The sequence below is a fragment of the Salmo salar genome, chromosome ssa12, assembly GCF_905237065.1.
Source record: "Salmo salar chromosome ssa12, Ssal_v3.1, whole genome shotgun sequence".
NCBI lineage: Eukaryota > Metazoa > Chordata > Actinopteri > Salmoniformes > Salmonidae > Salmo > Salmo salar.
Window position 1 is genome coordinate 66,300,380 of NC_059453.1, and position 20,890 is coordinate 66,321,269.

The following is a 20,890-nucleotide window of genomic DNA, read 5'->3' on the forward strand; positions in this document are numbered from 1 at the left end:
CCTTGTCAGCTCGGGGATTCGATCTTGCAACCTTTCGGTTACTAGTCCAACTCTCTAACCACTAGGCTACCTGCCGCCTACACGTTCTTGTTCTGAACTTCTAACACGAGTGGGAGGGTGTGGTTTTGTGACAATGATCAAGAGCAGCTGCGCACCGATTTCACAGTTAACGCATTTACACCTCAGACGCCGCCAAGACATCAGCAATGCGGGTGTTGGCTATCGCGGGTTAACTCTTGATCTGCTTGAAACTAGGCCTTAAGTACAAGGGAGGAGTGAAAACCCGCAGACACTGCCCTCCATGGGATGAGTTTGACATCTGTGACCTGGACAAAGCCTTCTGTCAGGCTATCTGCATGCATTTAAGAGAATACTCAACCAAATCCAGAAATTAACATTGCCATTCCTGTTTTTCCTCTGTTGGCTGTTATTACATGGTGTGATTGTGGACTACTGTTCTGATGGCATATGTTATCTTTTTACAGGGTGGCCCACCCAGAACTCCTCCTCCTCTTTATAAATATCTGACTCTTATTTAGCAATGTAGGAAATATCAGCCAGCCAAGTAAAGTTTATTTATTTGGAATAGACTCTCCAATACAGTACAAAACTTACAGTAGTTTTAATCTTGATTACACATACTTAATTACATTATGGTACATGTAAAAAGGCTCTGCAGTAGTTAAAGCGAATCCACACCATTCACAGGGGCAGGAGGAGAAAAGGTGACAGAGCAGATAGTCAAGTCAAAGGGAACACAAACACAGTGCAATAGAGAAACCTTGAAAAATAAAACATTCAAACAAGGGCAAAATGCAACCACAAAAACAAGAGCACATCAGTAATAAAATGTTCTCTCTGAAGCTGGGGTGGCTGTTAAGGAGAAATACAAAATAAGCTTGAGTCATTTATCCTCAAGACTATTTGGAGAAAGCTGAGTAAGGAAAGGTTGCAAACAGCATTGTTACCTCATGCACCAGATTTTAAAAGCATAACTGTAATCCAAATAATCAAATCCAGGATTACCTTTTCAGGGATTTTCTGCTGAACTTCTGGTCTAAGTGGATTTCATGTGAAAGAAATGGCACTGGTCACAGCCAGGGCAAGTATGAAATACATACTGTCCAATTACCCTTGTCGAGTTAGGTTAACTGAATTTGCCTTTTCACACTATTACCAAAGCCCAGACATATCTGCTATAAATTCAGCTAAACTCTTTAATATAGCTCTGTTCAAAAACTGTACATGCCATTTGGTTTACAGAACAAAGATGTTTTTGCATCATAATTCACAGATCTGAGTAAAGTCCTAGGCACATTTTAAATTAAAGCTAAAACTGTGAGATGAGTCAATTACAAGCTACAGAGTTCTGTGCTGTGCCATCAGCCTGATTTGTCGAATGACAGTCAATGAGGGAGTGTTATTACGCTGGCCCGGGTGCATCGTACATCTCTTTTGCAAAAAATAAATATTTGAATTTTCAAACTAGTTCATTGGTAAGGCGGACAAAGCGTTATCAAAAGCAATCACTTTCGCATGTGAAAACATAGAATCCTACTCGTTAATTACGTAACTTTTGTTTTGAGCCGACTTTGCCGTCGGACCGGTCGGGACACCTGGCTCATGCCCGAGAGGCAGCCCGGTTCCAAATCGAATGCAGTCAACTTTCAGCCGGTGCAAAACATGACTGCACAGGCACAATTCATCGAACCCCCCCATTGTCACTGGGAGAACCTCAATTGCATACTCCTTGCGTTCCCTCCCCTCTGACCTCCTCCAATGAATTTTGAGGACGGGAGAGGTATGCAATTATGATTCTCCCGTAGGCTGCGTTTACACAGGCAGCCCTATTCTGATCTTTTCACTAATTGGCCTTTTGATTGGTTTGATTGGGCTGCCTGTGTAGCTAGTTGTCAGATCGGTGACTGATGTGAAATGGCTAGAACTAACACTGATAATTAAAAAACAAAAAATTCCAAATGTATCTAACCACGTTTCCATCCAGTTATTATATGAGTAAATCATACAGTATAAAGAAAAATCACAACAGCTGTGATGGAAACAAGTTTCAGTACAATTTTATAAATGCCGAAAGAATTTGTTCTTTTGACATGGTGGGATCTTTTTGTGTTGGTAAAATGTAGTATGCGAAAAATGGCGGTGGAAACACCTTTTATGCGCAAATATTGATATAACTATCATATGGAAGTAAACTTGGGAGTCACGTGATGACATGGTGTGTGGTCCTCCCACTACGACTCTGGAAACCATGCAGTTTTGGCTACAGTTGAAATAAGTTCTGAACTTCACAGGGTGGTGGAAGTGAGCCTTCGGGTCTTATTCTGGTGACATGATCGATGCTTGACTGCCGTTTGACAAACACAAATATTGTAACTCTTAATCATAATAATCTCATGTTTGTAGACTAACCTACCTGAACTGTATCGGCAAGCTGTTGGCTAGGGCGCACGTGCTAAAACCAGAATAAGCACATTAGCTATTTAATGCAACAGTTTGTGATAAAACTATCAGTAGAATTGAAAATGCGATGGAAACACATTGAACATTGGATTTTTATTCGGTACATAAACTTAAGCGAAAAAGTACATTGTGCACTACGTCATCACGCACTGATTTTTATCTGCAATAAGTCAGTTTGGTGGAAACGCACCACTGGCGGGTAAATTCACATTTTCTTTATGCGGATTTTTGAATATTCACATTAAAATCTTTCACCAATTTGATGGAAACCTAGCATATGACATCAATTTGTGTTGCCGTTTATTGAGCTTTCAAGACCCATGGCCAAGCGTTCTGTCCTCAGATCTGATGTAGCCAACATCAAACAGTGAAAACCTAAGGGGGGGGGCGGAAAAGGCACAATAGCAAGAGTTACACACAGAAACGTATCTGGAGACACCTAAACCTGCTCTTCCAAGAACTGCCGTCAAACGATCAATGCAGAACTTCCACGTCAATTCAATAATCCAACCATTTCGGATTACATTAGATATATAATTTCTCTACTTTGAACAGTAATTACATATCCGTTCATAAGGCATTACGTTTAGAACAGCATTACCGATTAAATTTAATGCAACTGATTAAGTGCAACTATGCCCTGTAATTCAGTACAATTTCAGTGCTATGTAATTGTTTTAGAAGATTGTGTCTTTTCTGACATTGGGATGAGGCATTTTCTTGTATACAACCCACTTCAAAGCACATTCCTTTTTTTGTAAGATTAATTAAATATTAAATGAAGTGAAGATACAGGGCTGCCAAAACCAACTTAAAAACTTTCAAATTAACCACAGAAAAATTCAATCACCAAACCCATACTCCCGACAGAGGCAATTATCATTTGAGGTAAAGAGTTTCACATTTATTTAAAAAAATAAATCCCATAGCCACAGCAGATATTCCTGTCTCTCATACTTAATCTGTGTCATGAGTAGGGCCAGGAGTTTTGCTTGACCATGGGAAACTCTGGGCCCTAATCAAGAACTATAAATCCTACAGGCTTCCGAGTTCATTCAATGTGAAGACTAAGAGATTGGGTAAAAGAGTAGGACCACAACTGCCCAAACTGTTTCTTTTCATTCACAAAGTGTGTATTCATCACGTTCCCTTGATCAAAGCATTGTTAAGTCAAAGTTGCCTGAAGGGATCTGAATGCTTCATGATTCCAAGGAAAATGTTTACCAACGTCAGTGCGCTCTACAAAAACAACAATTACAAGTCCGATGAGAAAGAAAGAAAATCATTGAACGAAAATAAGCATTTCAAACTTCTGAAGAATCACCTTCTCAATCTTAACCACCGACAACTGTGGTCAACCACACACACACACACACACACATTCATGCCTTAGCAGCAGGTCACAAACAATCTCATGCACATGTACTTATTTCTAAACCTTTCATAAATGAAAAGTTCTTCTCTTTTTAACATGTCTTTGTCTCTTTCCTTTTGGGACGATGTTATACAATTTATATCTACATTAGGCCACTTCAAAAATTAGTGACTTCAAATTAAAATGTGTGATTAGTAGAGGGAAATGTAGGATTCAGTGTGGGCATTTAGCAGAGCCAGCTGGGATATTTCATGTAATGTCAAAGATATCTTTATGGATGGAAAAATGTATGTTGGCAAGAATTGTCAGCAAGGTCAATGTCATGAAAGGCACAATACAATGAATATACAACAATTGTTTTAGGTCTCAAATAAATAATATTGGTTTTGGTTTGTTTCATAGTAAGCAACACATTGGGATATCAGGGACCTTCTAAAATTGCCAACAATCTCCACCCTTTGTTGAAGTCAACTCCAAAATAGTGGCAGTAGCTCTCCTTTTGTGGAGTTGAGTTTAAAAAAAAACAACAATTCTTTCAACACACTCCACAGAGAAATGTGCAGGCCATAAATAACCTCTTCTATAAAATAGTTTAATATAATTATATCTCAGTGCAACAAAAGCAATCAAATGAAACAAAAACAAACATACTGTACCCCATTCCACCCCACAACATTCACACTGATAAAAGCCTTCAACTCGATCTCTCTCATTTAATTTACTAAACTTCCAAAAGAACCAACCAACACACACACACAAACTGAAATTGGAAAGTGCACTCATTTGAGGCCAACCCCTCAAATCCTTCTTACTATTTGACTTGGGATCCTGGGCCTGGCCTGCACCGCAACTGTTATTAAAATACATTACCTACTATACATCAAATACACAATCTTACACAACACTGTCTGCCACACCCCTAGGGACTAAGCATGTTAGGGAATGGAATGGATTTTTTAAAAGTGCTTTTCAAAATAGGGCTTTGTTAAACGGACAAATTCCTAGGAAGCCTAATGGCATCTAAAGACGACGACTACTGATGTCTGACTGCAGCTTGCAAGCGCAACGAAGTGCACATTGACAACTGTTTGTTTGTTTTCTTGCATTATAAATTTTAGTTAAAATCTTGATTAAAGTGCAGTAGAGGAAAACAAAGTCAGATATAAATCACATTGTCTTGCTAGTAGCATCACTTTTTGTGCGCCCGGTTTTTTTACCCGGATAAGAGAGGAAAGGTAGACAGACCACACCAGAGAAAGGCACTTCTGAGGATAGAAAAGTGCATTTACTCTTCATCTTAGCATTTTCTGGCAAGAATTCATACATTTTGAAAAGTGTATTCAGAGTAGTGAGGATTCTCCCCTTTTTTTTTTTTGTGACGCAATTGAGCTAATCTAATGTGCCTATTTGAAGTTGAGGTTTATGTGATATCAGTATCAATGCTTGTGTACAAATCATTTACAAAAAGCAGTTTTTTTTTTTTACTACCCTTCCCCTTCTACCCCCTCTTGTGATGCAGTGCAGACCAAACCCAAGCAGGCCCTTCTCTCAGAGTAAAAACAGCCCTAAGTACAGAGGCCCATCCAGCCAGCCTCAGCCTGGCAGGTGCTCTCCGCGGACAATGTGGGAAGAGAACTCATAGCGGTCCTGGCTGCGATGGCCACAGATGTTGCACTCGAAGGGCTGGCGGAAGCCGTGGCAGCCCATGTGGATGGTGAACATAACGTGGTCCAGGAAGAGCACACGGCAGTGCTCACAGCGGAAAGAGCGCACTGTGTGCCCCTCTCCGTCCACCACCCGAAACATCTGCCTTGAGGTGGGGGAGCCTGGGGCCAGTGCAGAGGGTGGGGGGAAAGCAGGGTGGCCACCCTCCTCCCTGTCCCTCTCTCCATCCCTGTCTTTGGCATGGCTTGGGCTGTCCATGCCCCTGTGGTGCAGTAGGGGTGGAGGGGGAGGGTGGTGGTTGGAGTGGAGCTGGTGGAGGTTGAGGTGATTGTTGTTGTTGTGGAGCGGCAGGGCAGGCGCTACACCGCTAAACACTTCATCCGGCATGCTCTCTGTGTCCGTGGAGTCCTGGCAACCGTTGCAAGGTGACGGGCCGTGGCTGCGGCCAGGGGGCAGGTCCTCGTGGCCCTCTGCAGCCTCCCTGCCCCCCACACCTGTGGACCCTAGGCCAGCCCCGGCCCCAGTGCAGTCTAGCCTCGGCCCCAGCGTAGCCATGGGGGTGTGAGCCGAGCTGATGACCGGCCGGAGCTCCGACAGGCAGGAGGGGTGAGGGAGAGGCAAGCGTAGGGGTCGGAGGCCTTCAGATCCACCACCACTTCCAACTCCCTGTCCCCCCAGGTACCCTCCTCCCAGGCTAGTGTAGTGTGGCTGCTCCAGACCACCGTGGTGCGTAACCCCGTCCTTGTCGAAGGCGGTTCTGAGCTCGTAAGGCGTGTCGGCCAGACTGAGGCGCATGTGCTTCTGTCCTGCAGGGCAGATAGGCATGGAATCACACTGTACCACAATTCATTGGGAGGAACTAGTGATGTGCAGGTCTTCATTTTTAAACTGACACCTGATCTCATTAATGATCTTGTACCCTTTTTGTGTTACCTGTGTGTGAGCGGTGTCTTTGCTCACCTCCCCATAAAGAAATTCCAATTAACTGCTTACCTACAAATTTCTGTGGTGTGGATCTCTTGCGTTTGGTGATGCTGTGGGCTAGCCGATCGATGAACGCCATCTTGTCTGAGGAAGGTTGCAGCAGGTTGTCAGGCATGAACTCCAGGTCCCTCAGCTCCTCTTCTATAAAATATATAATCACACCATAGATAGAAGCAGTAACATGCAGTGTGTGAGTATGTGTATGTGTTATTTCTCCACTACCTTGAGTCTGAGCGCTGGCTGGCTGCTGTGTCTCCAGGCTCTGCAAGTAGCTGTGGCAGCGTTCACGGTGCTCTTCCAGGGTGCTCTGCTGCTTGTAGCTGCGGCCACAGTAACTACACTTATAGGGCTTCCCCACTGTGGGAGACGACACTGGGGACAAAGTCAACATACCTTGAATACATACAGAACTCTAGGTCTGTGTCTTTTGCTCAGGAACTGACATGCTCAACTCAGACCCTCTTTTCCTCACCCAAGTGTGTGTGTGTACAGTATGTATATCCCTCTCACCCGAGTGAGTGCGGAGGTGGCCTGTAAGAGCGTCCCGTCTGCGGCATGCGTAGCTGCAGAAGGGACATTTAAAAGGCTTCTCCCCAGAGTGCAGCTTAATGTGACGCAGCAGGTTCCCCTTCTGGGTGAAAGAGGCCCCACACTGATTACACTGGAATGGCCGCTCACCTGGAGGAGGCACATACCAGTTTACACACCCGACTCCGTACAAACCAGTTTGAAATCAGTTTCACTCCCAGTCACGTGCCCAAATTACAATGTCAACCTGGTTTCGGGCAGATCTGCGCAACAAACTAACCTCATCTTTTTGTATAAAGGACTAATCAATCAATCACTCAATCAATTGATCAGTCACCTGTGTGGCTGCGTTTGTGCACCATGAGGACGTTGGGCCCGATGCAGATCATCCCACAGATGTCACACTTGAGTTTTCCGTTGGGCAGCCGGATGGCACCTCCTGGTGACATGGGCTCTGGACTGGCCTGCTCCCTGTAGCCCCCTCCTCCGGCCTCTCCTCCCTGCTCAGAACCCCCCTCCTCCACCCTGTCCCCTCTCTCATCCTCTGGCCCCGTGCCGCGGCCCGGCTCCTCATCACTGTACAGCTCCACTTTGATGGAGTTGGCTGGAGAGAGACAGGGTTTAGACCAGGAGAGGGACATATGATGTGAGCAGAGACACGGATGTGCTGGCTAAAGTAAAATAAAAACATCTGAGCCATAAAACCAACTACCATACTCTCCCTTGGAATAATAAAGTTCAGTACTTGTAAGTCAAAGACAAAAGAATTGACAAATTGGAACTGACCACTAAGAGAGCGGCTGGGAGAAGTGTGCTGGCTGTTGGGGGTGCTCACTGTGGGGCCTCCAAGGGCCCCTGAAAACTCCCTCTCCATCGAAGAGTCTCCACTGCCTGCTGTCCACACACAAAATTATGTAGACCTACTGACAGTTCATTCAGCCATCTCGATAATGTCACAACCATAAGGTCAGTAAGTCAGCTAATAAACTCAGCAAAAAAAGAAACGTCCTCACTGTCAACTGCATTTATTTTCAGCAAACTTAACATGTGTAAATATTTGTATGAACATAAGATTCAACAACAGACAAACTGAACAAGTTCCACAGACATGTGACTAACAGAAATTGAATAATGTGTCCCTCAACAAAGGGGATGTGGGGGGGTCAAAATCAAAAGTAGCAGTCCGTATCTGGTGTGGCCACCAGCTGCATTAAGTACTGCAGTGCATCTCCTCCTCATGGACTGCACCAGATTGCCAGTTCTTGCTGTGAGATGTTACCCCACTCTTCCACCAAGGCACCTGCAAGTTCCCAGACATTTCTGGGGGAAATGGCCCTAGCCCTCACCCTCTGATCCAACAGGTCCCAGACATGCTCAATGGGATTGAGCTCTGGGCTCTTCGCTGGCCATGGCAGAACACTGACGTTCCTGTCTTGCAGGAAATCACGCACAGAATGAGCAGTATGGCTGGTGGCATTGTCATGCTGGAGGGTCATGTCAGGATGAGCCTGCAGGAAGGGTACCACATGAGGGAGGAGGATGTCTTCCCTGTAACGCACAGCGTTGAGATTGCCTGCAATGACAACAAGCTCAGTCCAATGATGCTGTGACACACCGCCCCAGACCACGATGGACCCTCCACCTCGATCCCGCTCCAGAGTACAGGCCTCGGTGTAACGCTCATTCCCTCGACGATAAACGTGAATCCGACCATCACCCCTGGTGAGACAAAACCGCGACTCGTCAGAGAAGAGCACTTTTTGCCAGTCCTATCTGGTCCAGCAATGGTGAGTTTGTGCCCATAGGCAACGTTGTTGCCGGTGATGTCTGGTGAGGACCTGCCTTACAACAGGCCTACAAGCCCTCAGTCCAGCCTCTCTCAGCCTATTGCGGACAGTCTGAGCACTGATGGAGGGATTGTGCGTTCCTGGTGTAACTCGGGAAGTTGTTGTTGCCATCCTGTATCTGTCCCGCAGTTGTGATGTTCGGATGTACCGATCCTGTGCAGGTGTTGTTACACGTTGTCTGCCACTACGAGGACGATCAGCTGTCCGTCCTGTCTCCCTGTAGCGCTGTCTTAGGCGTCTCACAGTACGGACATTGCAATTTATTGCCCTGGCAACATCTGCAGTCCTCATGCCTCCTTGCAGCATGCCTAGGGCACGTTCACGCAGAGGAGCAGGGACCCTGGGCATCTTTCTTTTGGTGTTTTTCAGAGTCAGTAGAAAGGACACTGAAGAGGCCTACGTTTTCATACCTCTGACCTTAATTGCCTACCGTCTGTAAGCTGTTAGTGTCTTAACGACCGTTCCACAGGTGCATGTTCATTAATTGTTTATGGTTCATTGAACAAGCATGGGAAACAGTGTTTAAACCCTTTACAATGAAGATCTGTGAAGTTATTTGGATTTTTACAAATTATCTTTGAAAGACAAGGTCCTGAAAAAGCAGCGTTTCTTTTTTTGCTGAGTTTACAAAGGACTGTCCATGCCCTGCCCTCCGTACACTTACCTGACATGTAGGGACGGCCATTGCAGTCGTCATCCATTCTAACACCAGTTAACTGAAGGAAAAACAAACAGGTAGAGGAGAGCCTCTTTAAAAATCTCAGTTCTTCACTCTGTAAACACAACGACACAGTTCCAGGAAATGCATAGTAGCTTAAAATTCATGAAGTGCAACTGACCCTCATTGAGCGAAGTCCAGCAATTTCAGCAGACGGGTATCAAATTGAGTTAGAAAACCCATGATGCATCTGCAACTATCATTCTGAAGACAAAGATGCCTAGTTTATGGCACAGTGGCTTATTTAAAAATATATATTTTACATTTCCGGCTGAATTTTTTACATTTTCACCCCAAATTCACATTACCGAAATGCATCCAGATTAGGTCATTTTATCCAATTTTACTTGAGGTTTTTCTAACTTATTTGAATAAAACACAGTTTGTCCATAAATCATAAAAATGGTATACTAGAAGTTTACATTAAACTATATTTATTACATAAAAACAGTATGTGGACGTGTTTCTTATTACTGCATCACTTTTTAAAGTTGCTGTAAAAACGCCAATAATTTAAGTAAAGTTTTATTCACCCATGATGCACTGTCTAGAGGAGTAATCCTTAGATGAGCACAAGTTCATTTAATTTCTTAATTTATATGCCTTCAGAATGAGGATCTTATTCTCAAACAACGCCTGACCTTCTCATTACCGAAATGGCTAAAAAAGCTCAAAATGGGAGAAACGTAGCGTTCCATTAATTACCTAAATGGAGGCATGAATGGACTTTAGTGATGTGGTCAATTATTTGCTGACTTATAATGGCTGTCTCCGATTACTTGCAGGCTGAGCTAAGGGGCTCTCATTACCAAAACACAAATTTCTCATTACCGCATAATTTTTAGGTCTGTTTTGGTCATGAGACCCTTCATTTAGGTATTGATAATAAGCTAATTTTAATGTAGTCAATGAGTGTGCTAGTAACTTTAATTACTTACTAGGACCACTGCTTACACCTATTATATCGATTTTTTGTAAAACATTAGTTATTTGATTAAGTAGGAGTTGTCAAGAAATTTGTGTATAAACCACATTTAATTTACATAAAGCCACAATCTGGAATTTGTGTTTCAGCAAAGAGCAACCCCACCACTTAAAAATGAGGAAATCCACCATTTTGATGTGTACCTGTTTTAGCACATACAGTGCCTTGCAAAAGTATTCATCCTATTTTGTTTTCTAACGTATTTTTCCTATTTTGTTGCATTACAACCTGTAATTTAAAGTTATTTTTATTTGGACTTCATGTAATGGACATACACAAAAGTCCAAATTGGTGAAGTGAAATGAAAAAAATTACTTGTTTAAAAAAATAAATAAAAAAAACAGTAAAGTGGTGCGTGCATATGTATTCACCACCTTTGCTATGAAGCCCCTGAATAAGATATGGTGCAACCAATTACCTTCAGAAGTCACATAATTAGTTAAATAAAGTACACCTGTGTGCAATTTAAGTGTCACATGATCTCATAGATATAAATTAAAACTCATTTTTCAAACACAAATTTCTTGTTAACAAAGTATAATTTTGGCAATTTGGTTAGCACATTACTTTGTGCATGACACAAGTCATTTTTCCAACTATTGTTTACAGACTGATTATTTCACTTATTCACTGTATCACAATTCCAGTGGGTCAGAAGTTTACATACACTAATAGGCTGACCGCGTCGCGTATGCAAGCTTGCAAAATAAATGTAGCAATATATGTTATTCAATTATTGCACCCACACTGCTCGCGCGCCATCGAGCATCTGCGTTGCCAAGGGCTAAAATAGCAGTAATTCCTATTTCTGACGCAGATCGCGCTGCAAGTCCTGCCTCTCCCATCTCCTCATTGGTTTATAGAAGCAGGTACTATCTCATTGGTTATACCCACGTGGGTGATTGAAAGACGAACTGTTTTGCCGGTTGTCGTGGTAATACTATGAAAGTGTAGATAACAATCACCATATAAGTTCAAACAAGAAAAAGCCTGGAAGGAGGAGAGATGACTAGAAACGATTCAGTTGACCGTTTTATGTGTGGATTAATTGTCGGAATAGAAGACCTTGTGCATTTCAGATAAAATAACAACTCAATGTTTATATCCCAGGACAAATTAGCTAGCAACAGCAAGCTAGCTAAATAGGACAAAGTAGCTAGCAAGTGCAAGCTAACTAGCTAAATTGCCATATATGTTGAATGCTTTTCGACCTGTCCCCAAATTAATGTCATTGGTTCAGAGTTTGTTTTGATATATTAACCTGCGTGTCGTGATCGCGGTTGGTGTAGGGGGACAAAATAAATGTATGCACGATAGAGCACGCGTGCAGCCGGTTTGGGTTCCATGTAAGTTGATTGTGCCTTTAAAAAGCTTGGAAAATTCCAGAAAATTATGTTATGGGTTTAAAAGCTTCTGATAGGCTAATTGCCATCATTTGAGTCAATTGGAGGTGTACCTGTTGATGTATGTCAAGGCCTACTTTCAAACTCAGTGCCTCTTTGCTTGACATCAGGGGAAAATCTAAAGAAATCAGCCAAGACCTCAGAAAATAAATTGTAGACCTCCACAAGTCTGGTTCATCCTTGGGAGCAATTTCCAAACACCTGAAGGTAACACGTTCATCTGTACAAACAATAGTACGCAAGTATAAACATGGGACCGCGCAGCCGTCATACCGCTCAGGAAGGAGACGCGTTCTCTCTACTAGAGATGAACGTACTTTGGTGCAAAAGTGCAAATCAATCCCAGAACAACAGCAAAGGACCTTGTGAAAATGCTGGAGGAAACAGGTACAGAAGTATCTATATCCACAGTAAAACGAGTCCTATATCGACACAACCTGAAAGGCCACTCAGCAAGGAAGGAGACACTGCTCCAAAACCTCCATAAAAAAAGCCAGACTACGGTTTGCAACTGCACATGGGGACAAAGATCGTACTTTTTGTAGAAATGTCCTCTGGTCTGATGACATTTTTTGGCCATAATGACCATCGTTTCGTTTGGAGGAAAAAGGGGAAGGCTTGTACGCCGAAGAACGCCATCCCAATTGTGAAGCATGGGGGTGGCAGCATCATGTTGTGGGGGTGCTTTACTGCAGGAGGGACTGGTGCACTTCACAAAATAGATGGCATCATGAGGTAGGATAATTATGTGGATATATTGAAGCAACATCAAGACATCAGTCAGGAAGTTAAAGCTTGGTCACAAATGGGTCTTCCAAATGGACAATGACCCCAAGCATGCTTCCAAAGTTGTGGAAAATGGCTTAAGGACAACAAAGTCAAGGTATTGGAGTGGCCATCACAAAGCCCTGACCTCAGTCCTATAGAAAATGTTTGGGTAGAACTGAAAAAGTGTGTGCAAGCAAGGAGGCCTACAAACCTGACTCAGTTACACCAGTTCTGTCAGGAGGAATGGGCCAAAATTCACCCAACTTATTGTGGGAAGCTTGTGGAAGGCTACCCAAAATGTTTGACCCAAGTTCAACAATTTAAAAGGCAATGCTACCAAATACTAATTGAGTGCATGTAAACTTCTGGCCCACTGGGAATGTGATGAAAGAAATAAAAGCTGAAATAAATCACTCTCTACTATTATTCTGACATTTCACATTCTTAAAATAAAGTGGTGATCCTAACTGACCTAAAACAGGGAATTTTTACTGGGATTAAATGTCAGGAATTGTGAAAAACTGAGTTTAAATGTATTTGGCTAAGGTGTATGTAAACTTCCGAATTCAACTGTATGTATGTATGTATGTATGTATATATGTATATATATATATATATATAACACACACACACACACACACCTGTTCTGAAAGGCCCCAGAGTCTGCAACACCACAAAGCAAGGGGCACCACCAAGCAAGCGGCACCATGAAGACCAAGGAGCTCTCTAAACAGGTCAGGGACAAAGTTGTGGAGAAGTACAGATCAGGGTTGGGTTATAAAAAAAATATCTAATTTTGAACATCCCACGGAGCACCATTAAATCCATTATTCAAAAATGGAAAGAATATGGCACCACAACAAACCTGCCAAGAGAGGGCCGCCCACCAAAACTCACGGACCAGGCAAGGAGGGCAAAGTGACCAAAAATAACCCTGAAGGAGCTGCAAAGCTCCACAGCAGAGATTGGAGTATCTGTCCATAGGACCACTTTAAGCTGTACACTCCACAGAGCTGGACTTTATGGAAGAGTGGCCAGAAAAAAGCCATTGCTTAAAGAAAAAAAAAATCAAATGCAAGACTCCCCCAACATATTGAAGAAGGTACTGTGGTCAGATGAGACTAAAATTGAGCTTTTTGGCCATCAAGGAAAACGCTATGTCTGGTGCAAACCCAACATCCCTCATCACTCCGAGAACACCACACCAGCTGTGGGGAAGTTTTTCCATCAGCAGGGACTGAGAAACTGGTCAGAATTGAAGGAATGATGGATGGCGCTAAATACAGGGAAATTCTTGAGGGAAACCTGTTTCAGTCTTCCAGATTTGAGACTGGGACGGACGTTCACCTTCCAGCGGGACAATGACCCTAAGCATACTGCTAAAGCAACACTCGAGTGGTTTAAGAGGAAACATTTAAATGTCTTGGAATGGCCTAGTCAAAGCCCAGACCTCAATCCAATTGAGAATCTGTGTGACTTAAAGATTGCTGTACACCAGCGGAACCCATCCAACTTGAAGGAGCTGGAGCAGTTTTGCCTTGAAGAATGGGGGAAAAAAATCCCAGTGGCTAGATGTGGCAAGTTTATAGAGACATACCCCAAGAGACTTGCAGCTGTAATTGCTGCTAAAGGTGACTCTACAAAGTATTGACTTTGGGGGGTGAATAGTTATGCACGCTCAAGTTCTGTTTTTTAATCTTATTTCCTGTTTGTTTCATAAGGAAAAATATTTTGCATCTTCAAAGTAGTAGGCATGTTGTGTAAATCAAATGATACAACCCCCCCAAAAAAATCTATTTTAATTCCAGGTTGTAAGGCAAAATAAATAGGAAAAATGCCAAGGGGGGTGAATATTTTGGCAAGCCACAGTACCTATACTGTTGTTTGATAACCCAAAACAGTATACTTAGATACTTTATAGGCATATCATGTTAGGCCATTTGCCCACAGGATCCCATCTATAATACCTTAGAACCACACATATCCACATCCTAATACAGCAATATTAACTGTGAAGACCTGGGAGAATTTACTTTTTCAAAAGAAGTCACTTTATGCTTAAGTCTACTTTTGAAAATACTGTACTTGCCCGTAATTACAGTACTTATATTTATGCTAAAATAAGGGGTATTTTAGTCAGTTGCATTAAGATCAGTGATTTTAGTATTATGCAACTCGTTTGAGATGATCAAATGACAGTTTGATGATGTTTTGGGTTAATGAATCTCTAATAGAGCCCAGTACAGTTTTTCAATGGCAAACTATCAATACAGAAACATACTTAATTACTGTAATGCACTAATTTTGGGGAAATAATAGGAAAAATAAAACGTATACTTTAATAATGTTGGCTTAATCTGACAGTCTGATATAATAACAAGTAATGAAGAAAAAAATAAACATTCAGAAAAGGTTGTTGTGGTAATGAGAAATTACAAAATAAATAGTAATTTAATTTTAAATATACTTGTTTTTTAGTGTTGTTTAATTAAGGCCTTTGCATTAGGTGAGCAATGTAAAGAAATATTAGAAATTGATTTTCTTAATAGTTTTTTTTAAACTGTTGCAATAAAGTAATGAGTAGTTCTGGAGATTGTGATAAAATGCATAATATCTGATCAATAAACATAATTATGAAAAAGAAATACAGATCCTAATATTAGTATTCCAAGAGGATTTTTTGACAAGTGGCAGTTTCGTGAGAATCACCAATGAAATGGAGTGAGAGGCAATGGCCTTTTGTTTAACACTTGAACACTTCGCTATCAAGTCCTTCAAGACCATGGACTAAGCCTATACTGTCTGTGGCTTAAGGATAGTTGGTTGTTGAAATACCACGGTAACAGAATGCTAACTAGCTAGCCATCTGACTAAAGTCAAAGATATAGCTAGCTAGCTAACACGTTCATAGGTGCCAACCAAAGAATATCTGTGTTAATGTAGTACATGTTACAACCCCCACCAAAAGTGTGAGCATATAACTAGCTAGCTACATTAGCTCTAGGGCAATTCCATGATAACAGAATGATGCTGAGACTCAGATTTGACACTTTTCAGATGCAAAGTTTGGTAACAGAATGAGTTGTTTTAATCCCCAAAAACAAACAACTGACAATCTTCTTGGGGGTTGTAACCTGCACTAACGTTACGTTAGCGCAGATAATCTTTGGTTAGCACAAATGAAAGTGTTAGCTAGCTACAGTAGTTATCATGATCATTGACGTTAGTCGGATGGCTAGCTACTTAGTTAGCTAGCTTGTTTGCACATGCTAGCTAACTGAGCTCAGCAAGTCAGCTAGCTAGCTAGCTATGCTAAAGTTACCAGTATTTTTGGCTAACTAACCCTTCTTCTATCTTTGAGATAGCTGTCTGACCAGCCTGGCAACTGACAAGCTAACTATTAGCCAATTGCTTTTAAGTAGCGTTAGCTACCCAAGGCAGACAGTGACAGTTGGATAACATCAACAAAATAGTAAGGAACATAAAATATTACTACTAACGATGCTTTTCTAAATCATATCGGTTGCAAACATTGTAGATGCAAGTGTTTAATCTCAATGCCACGTCTTGGTTAGCATGTCTGGCTGCTAGTTACATGAATAATGCCTGTTTCTTAAGCGGTTGCTATGGTACCCACCGCCCAGTAAAATGCGCTAGGCTAGACAGCTAACGTTAATCAGTTGGCTAGCATCTCTGGTTGATGGCATCGTCAGCTACCAACTTTACATTAAAAGCACTTCAACAAACTCCAACCTCTATAAAAACAGCATCTACACAAACATTTTTGCAAATCTTCCTTACCTGTCACGATAGGCCTCGATTCTGGGATTTTATGTTTCTGCTGCTCTGCTTGTTTTCTCTTGCGACGAGAGCATCTCCCGGCACTCGGGTCGTCACTAGTTACCACAGCTACAAAGTCATAAACCCCGCCTATTTCCACAATTTATCTTATTAAAATGTGATTTTAAACCTAACCTTAACCATACTGGAAACATTATGCCTAACCTTAAATTAAGACCAAAAGCACATTTTTGTTTTCATGAATTCTTACATATAGACATTTTGACTTTGTGGCTCTGCTATCTAGTGGAACCCGGCACTCCGCAGCATTTACATCGCGTTCTAAACAATTTCCGGTCCGTCAAATACCGGGATAAAGACCCGCTTCCAACTCCCATGGATTTTCATCAATAGAATGTCGAGTGTGTCGAGCTTGAATTCTCAGCTACCTTCATCTCTCTGAAATTACCCACTTGTTGCACATTAGGCTACATGTTATGTCACATACATTGTCCACCTTTTTCATTTAGATGAAAAAGTTTATAGCCAGGAAAAACTTTCTTTCTTTCTTGCACTAATTAGTTCCACCCTCTTGCCAATTTCCTTTTCATCAGTATTTTTTTCTTCACAAAACTTTCTGTAGGGATAGGCTTGTCCTGTACTCATCCAAGAGAGAATTGTATATAGGCTACAGCCCACTAGCAGTATAATTTCTGTGTGGAGGCTTGATGAAAATTCAGTGGTTGGGAAGAAGTCTAGTAACAATTGTTTTATTTAGGCAAGTCAGTTAAGAACACATTCTTCTTAACAATGACGGCCTACACCCAGGGGAGAAAATCTGATATCAACTTTGGAGGGGACAATTACATGAAATTTTCTCAAGAGCAATTCCTGAGGGGGACACCAAAAGTAGTGCTGTAACACATAGCCGACATTGTAATATGGTAAATGTATATTGAGGAACTTAAGAAATAAGGTGTTTGCCGTACTCCTAACTACCGGTACCCAAAACTACACAACTAATCACAACAGCAATACCATTGCCTTTAACAAATCTTAGTTCAGTCACCAGTTTAAGTTGAGAGTGGGGGTATCCATGGCATTTTCCAATTATGTTCCTATTTTACAAGTCAAAAAAATTGAGAACCTTTCATAATGTTGCCAAACAAAGACTCAACAAACTTACCTGTGACTCCCTGTCTCTGCCAGTCTGTCCCTGCATATCTGTCCCCAACTCTGCTGTCTGTGTGCCATCTGTTGCCTGCTCTGCCTAATGACATCATTGTGAAACATTTCCATTAGAATTTCATTTCTTTCTTATGAACATTTTATCAACTAGTCTTTGAGATATTAGGCTACTAGGGTTCTTACTATGCGTTTTGGTGTATTGAAAAATACTCTGATGTCCGTCTTTTATTTTTCTGCCATTTTTCTACCTGGCTGGCTGGCTGGCTACACACACAGTGTGTAGGTTATTTACAGTAGGAGATGGGCTTCTATCATCTTCAATCATTCTATTTGGGCTTCGATCTAAAAGGTAGCTAGCAAATGTGAAACGGATTAAAATGACAAGAGTTGACAGCTGTATGAGTTCACCATTTACACAACATATGCTGCAACCTTTTGTCATTTTAATAGTTTGTTTCATATTGGCTGGCTTCCAACAATAGCTGAATTTGCAAAGCTAGCAAGCACCAATTCAGTTTCAGTGGTGTTTGCTATAATCTTTGCTACCCGGGTTAAATAAAGGTGAAATAAAATAAATAAATAAAAGTTCCCTTGCGACAATTTAGCTTTTGCAATGAGACCATTAAATATATTTAAGACAAGGGTAGAAGAGAGTGTAGTTCTGTTCAGTTTGGATTTCAGTTTATCGCTAACCTTATCACAGGGACTTTGAAGCACTAACTTACATCATCTGCATGCTGATCTTGGAATAAATTGACGATAGCAAAGATTCCATCTTTGACGACGCCACATAAATGGAATAGGTACTAGTTAGCTTAAGAGTTAATATTTGCGCGCTAGCTCTGCATATTCAGCTAGTGTGTGTGCGCGATTGACTGGATTAACCTCACATCAATTATGTGCATTGAGTGCCTTTCAGACAGTAGATACGACCTCTCTGTTACCGAGCAAGCTAAGGAACTGGCAGTGGATCAAACCATTGTGAGGCAAAGTGTGGGGGGGTCGCAATCTTTTGAAACTTAAAATCGCACTATTAAGTGTCTATAATCAGCACAATTGCTTTCATTGTGTATTATTAATATTATTTAAATTACATAGTTATGTTTCAGTGATATATTGGGGGGGACAAATCATATTTTTCCCAGGATGGGGGGGTCGTGTCCCCCCCGTCCCCCCCGGGATTTCCGCCCCTGCCTACACCAGCCAAACTCGAACAACCCTTGGCCAATTGTGTGCTGCCCTATGAGACTCCCAATCACGGCCAGTTGTGATACAGCCTGGAATCGAACCAACAGGGTCTGTAGTGACACTTATAGCACTGAGATGCAGTGCCTTAGACCGCTGTGCCACACGGGAGCCAGGAGCATTGATTGAATGATACAATCTCAATCATAAGACTGCAAAAGACAATAGGGAACAATCACAGGAAATGTTTAATAATGCAGATTGACATTAATTAACCATTTGTACTGACCTGGGTGAAACACCAGCAAACACATCATTATTTGTATTCCCAAAACTAGAAACTTGGCAGTGTTATGTAGCAATGTTACAGACACAGTATAGAAAACTGCCAGAGGGTGGCACTGCTGCTGTACAGTGTGTGTGTTTGTGTGTGTGTCCTTCACAAGAGAAAGAGTGATTGCAAGGCACATCCAGGTAAGCCCATGTAGAGCCTGTGAAATATCATGATATGTATGGGTTAGGCTATGTGTGCTGTGAGATCTCAGGATGACAGTGATCTATCCCCAGAACAGTACCTGTCAGTTAAAGAGTAACTGTAGGACACAGCAGAGAGAGCACGCCCCCATACACATCTACAGGGCTGCAGTGGAGAGGGTAAAATATTTCAAGTTCCTCACTGAGGACCTGAAATGGTCCCTCCACACTAACACTATGGTGAAGAAGGCGCAAGAGCACCTCTTCAACCTCAGGAAGCTGAAGACCCCCAAGACCCTCACAAACTTCTACAGATGCACCATCGAGATACTTCTGACGGGCTGTATCACCGCCTGGCACGGCAACTGCACCACCCGCAAACACAGGGCTCTCCAGGGGCACACTGCCTGCCCTCCATGACATCTACAGCACCCGGTGTCATAGAAGGCCAAGAATAACATGAAGGACAGCCACCCAATTCAGATCCCTCATGATAAAGTACTACTGAATTACTATACAAAACCTAGGAATTGTAGGAATTGTGTAGTAAATGTATAATATATGCACTACTCAAGATGCACTACTCAAGTAGAGTTTTGTAGTGTTCAGTAGGAAAACAGTAGTGCTCCCAGTAGTAATCAGGTAGAGATTCTACTACTTGATGTTGGTAGTAAATAAGTAGCCAAAACACTACAGGCAAACTGCACCGACTTTTCAGTAGTGAGCAGTAGAGTTTTGCAGCTTGTGGCTGCACATCCTGTGCTCGTGACCGCAGAAGAAGAGTTGAAGAAAAGTTGGTTGTTGTTAGCTAGCTAGTGTTTGACAATCCCAAATATAATCATCTTCCATCCTTCCATCCTGTCTTTTATACCCCTTAGGCTGACACCATCTGTAGGATTAATTTTCCTTTATGTTTTATGAGTACTTACATGTCATTGTTTAGCTGATTATATAACTTTTTACGACATCAAAAAAATTGCTAGCCAAAACGGTCTTAGCCATTGTCATAGAGATGTATTGTGTTTAGCCTAGCAGCTTGCTAGCCCTATTGAAATATAACATTAGCTATGTAGCCTCTGTTTTCATCATGCTAGCTAATAAGTATGTGTTTACATGCAAATGTATAGTATTTTCATATTAGTATACTTCCCCATTCTACTTACATTTTTTTAACCTGTTGCCAAGGAGGCCCTCAACAGGGGCCTCCTGTTGAGTTTTGTAGTGTTCAGTAGGAAAACAGTAGTGCTTCCAGTAGTAATCAGGTATAGATTATACTACTTGATCTCTCTCTCCACAGATGATGCAATCTCTATTGCACTCCACACTGCCCTTTCCCACCTGAACAAAAGGAACACTTATGTGAGAATGCTATTCATTGACTACAACTCAGTGTTCAACACCATAGTACCCTCAAAGCTCATCACTAAGCTAAGGATCCTGGGACTAAACATCTCCCTATGCAACTGGATCCTGGACTTCCTGACGGGCCGCCCCCAGGTGGTGAGGGTA

The 20,890-nt window shown here is 42.0% G+C and overlaps 1 protein-coding gene across 6 annotated transcripts; it reads right to left on the bottom strand.

Annotated features, from left to right (window-relative positions):
• Positions 1-562: 562 nt before the first annotated feature.
• LOC106565533 (zinc finger protein Eos) lies at positions 563-16,652 on the bottom strand. Of its 6 annotated transcripts, none has more exons than XM_045691659.1 (9): positions 16,556-16,652; positions 9,720-9,802; positions 9,545-9,596; positions 7,820-7,924; positions 7,371-7,637; positions 7,016-7,183; positions 6,728-6,877; positions 6,515-6,646; positions 563-6,327 (listed from the first exon to the last, which is right to left on the bottom strand). In XM_045691659.1, exons 2-9 carry the CDS (start codon positions 9,723-9,725, stop codon positions 5,450-5,452), a joined length of 1,758 nt encoding a protein of 585 aa, XP_045547615.1. In that variant the 5' UTR covers positions 9,726-9,802; positions 16,556-16,652; the 3' UTR covers positions 563-5,449. The 6 variants fall into 6 exon arrangements, with proteins under 6 accessions (XP_045547615.1, XP_045547614.1, XP_013988250.1 ...); XM_045691658.1 differs by having other exon boundaries at positions 7,820-7,927; XM_014132775.2 differs by lacking the exon at positions 9,720-9,802.
• Between the last annotated feature and the right edge of the window lie 4,238 nt (positions 16,653-20,890).

What these genes read in the sequence shown, in the direction of transcription:
- LOC106565533 (XM_045691658.1), bottom strand. An exon ending in CCACCTCCGCACTCACTCGG is followed by an intron (nt 6,878 to 7,015) that starts GTGAGAGGGATA and finishes CTTTGTCCCCAG; the next exon opens with TGTCGTCTCCCACAGTGGGG. An exon ending in CACACCACAGAAATTTGTAG is followed by an intron (nt 6,328 to 6,514) that starts GTAAGCAGTTAA and finishes TCTGCCCTGCAG; the next exon opens with GACAGAAGCACATGCGCCTC.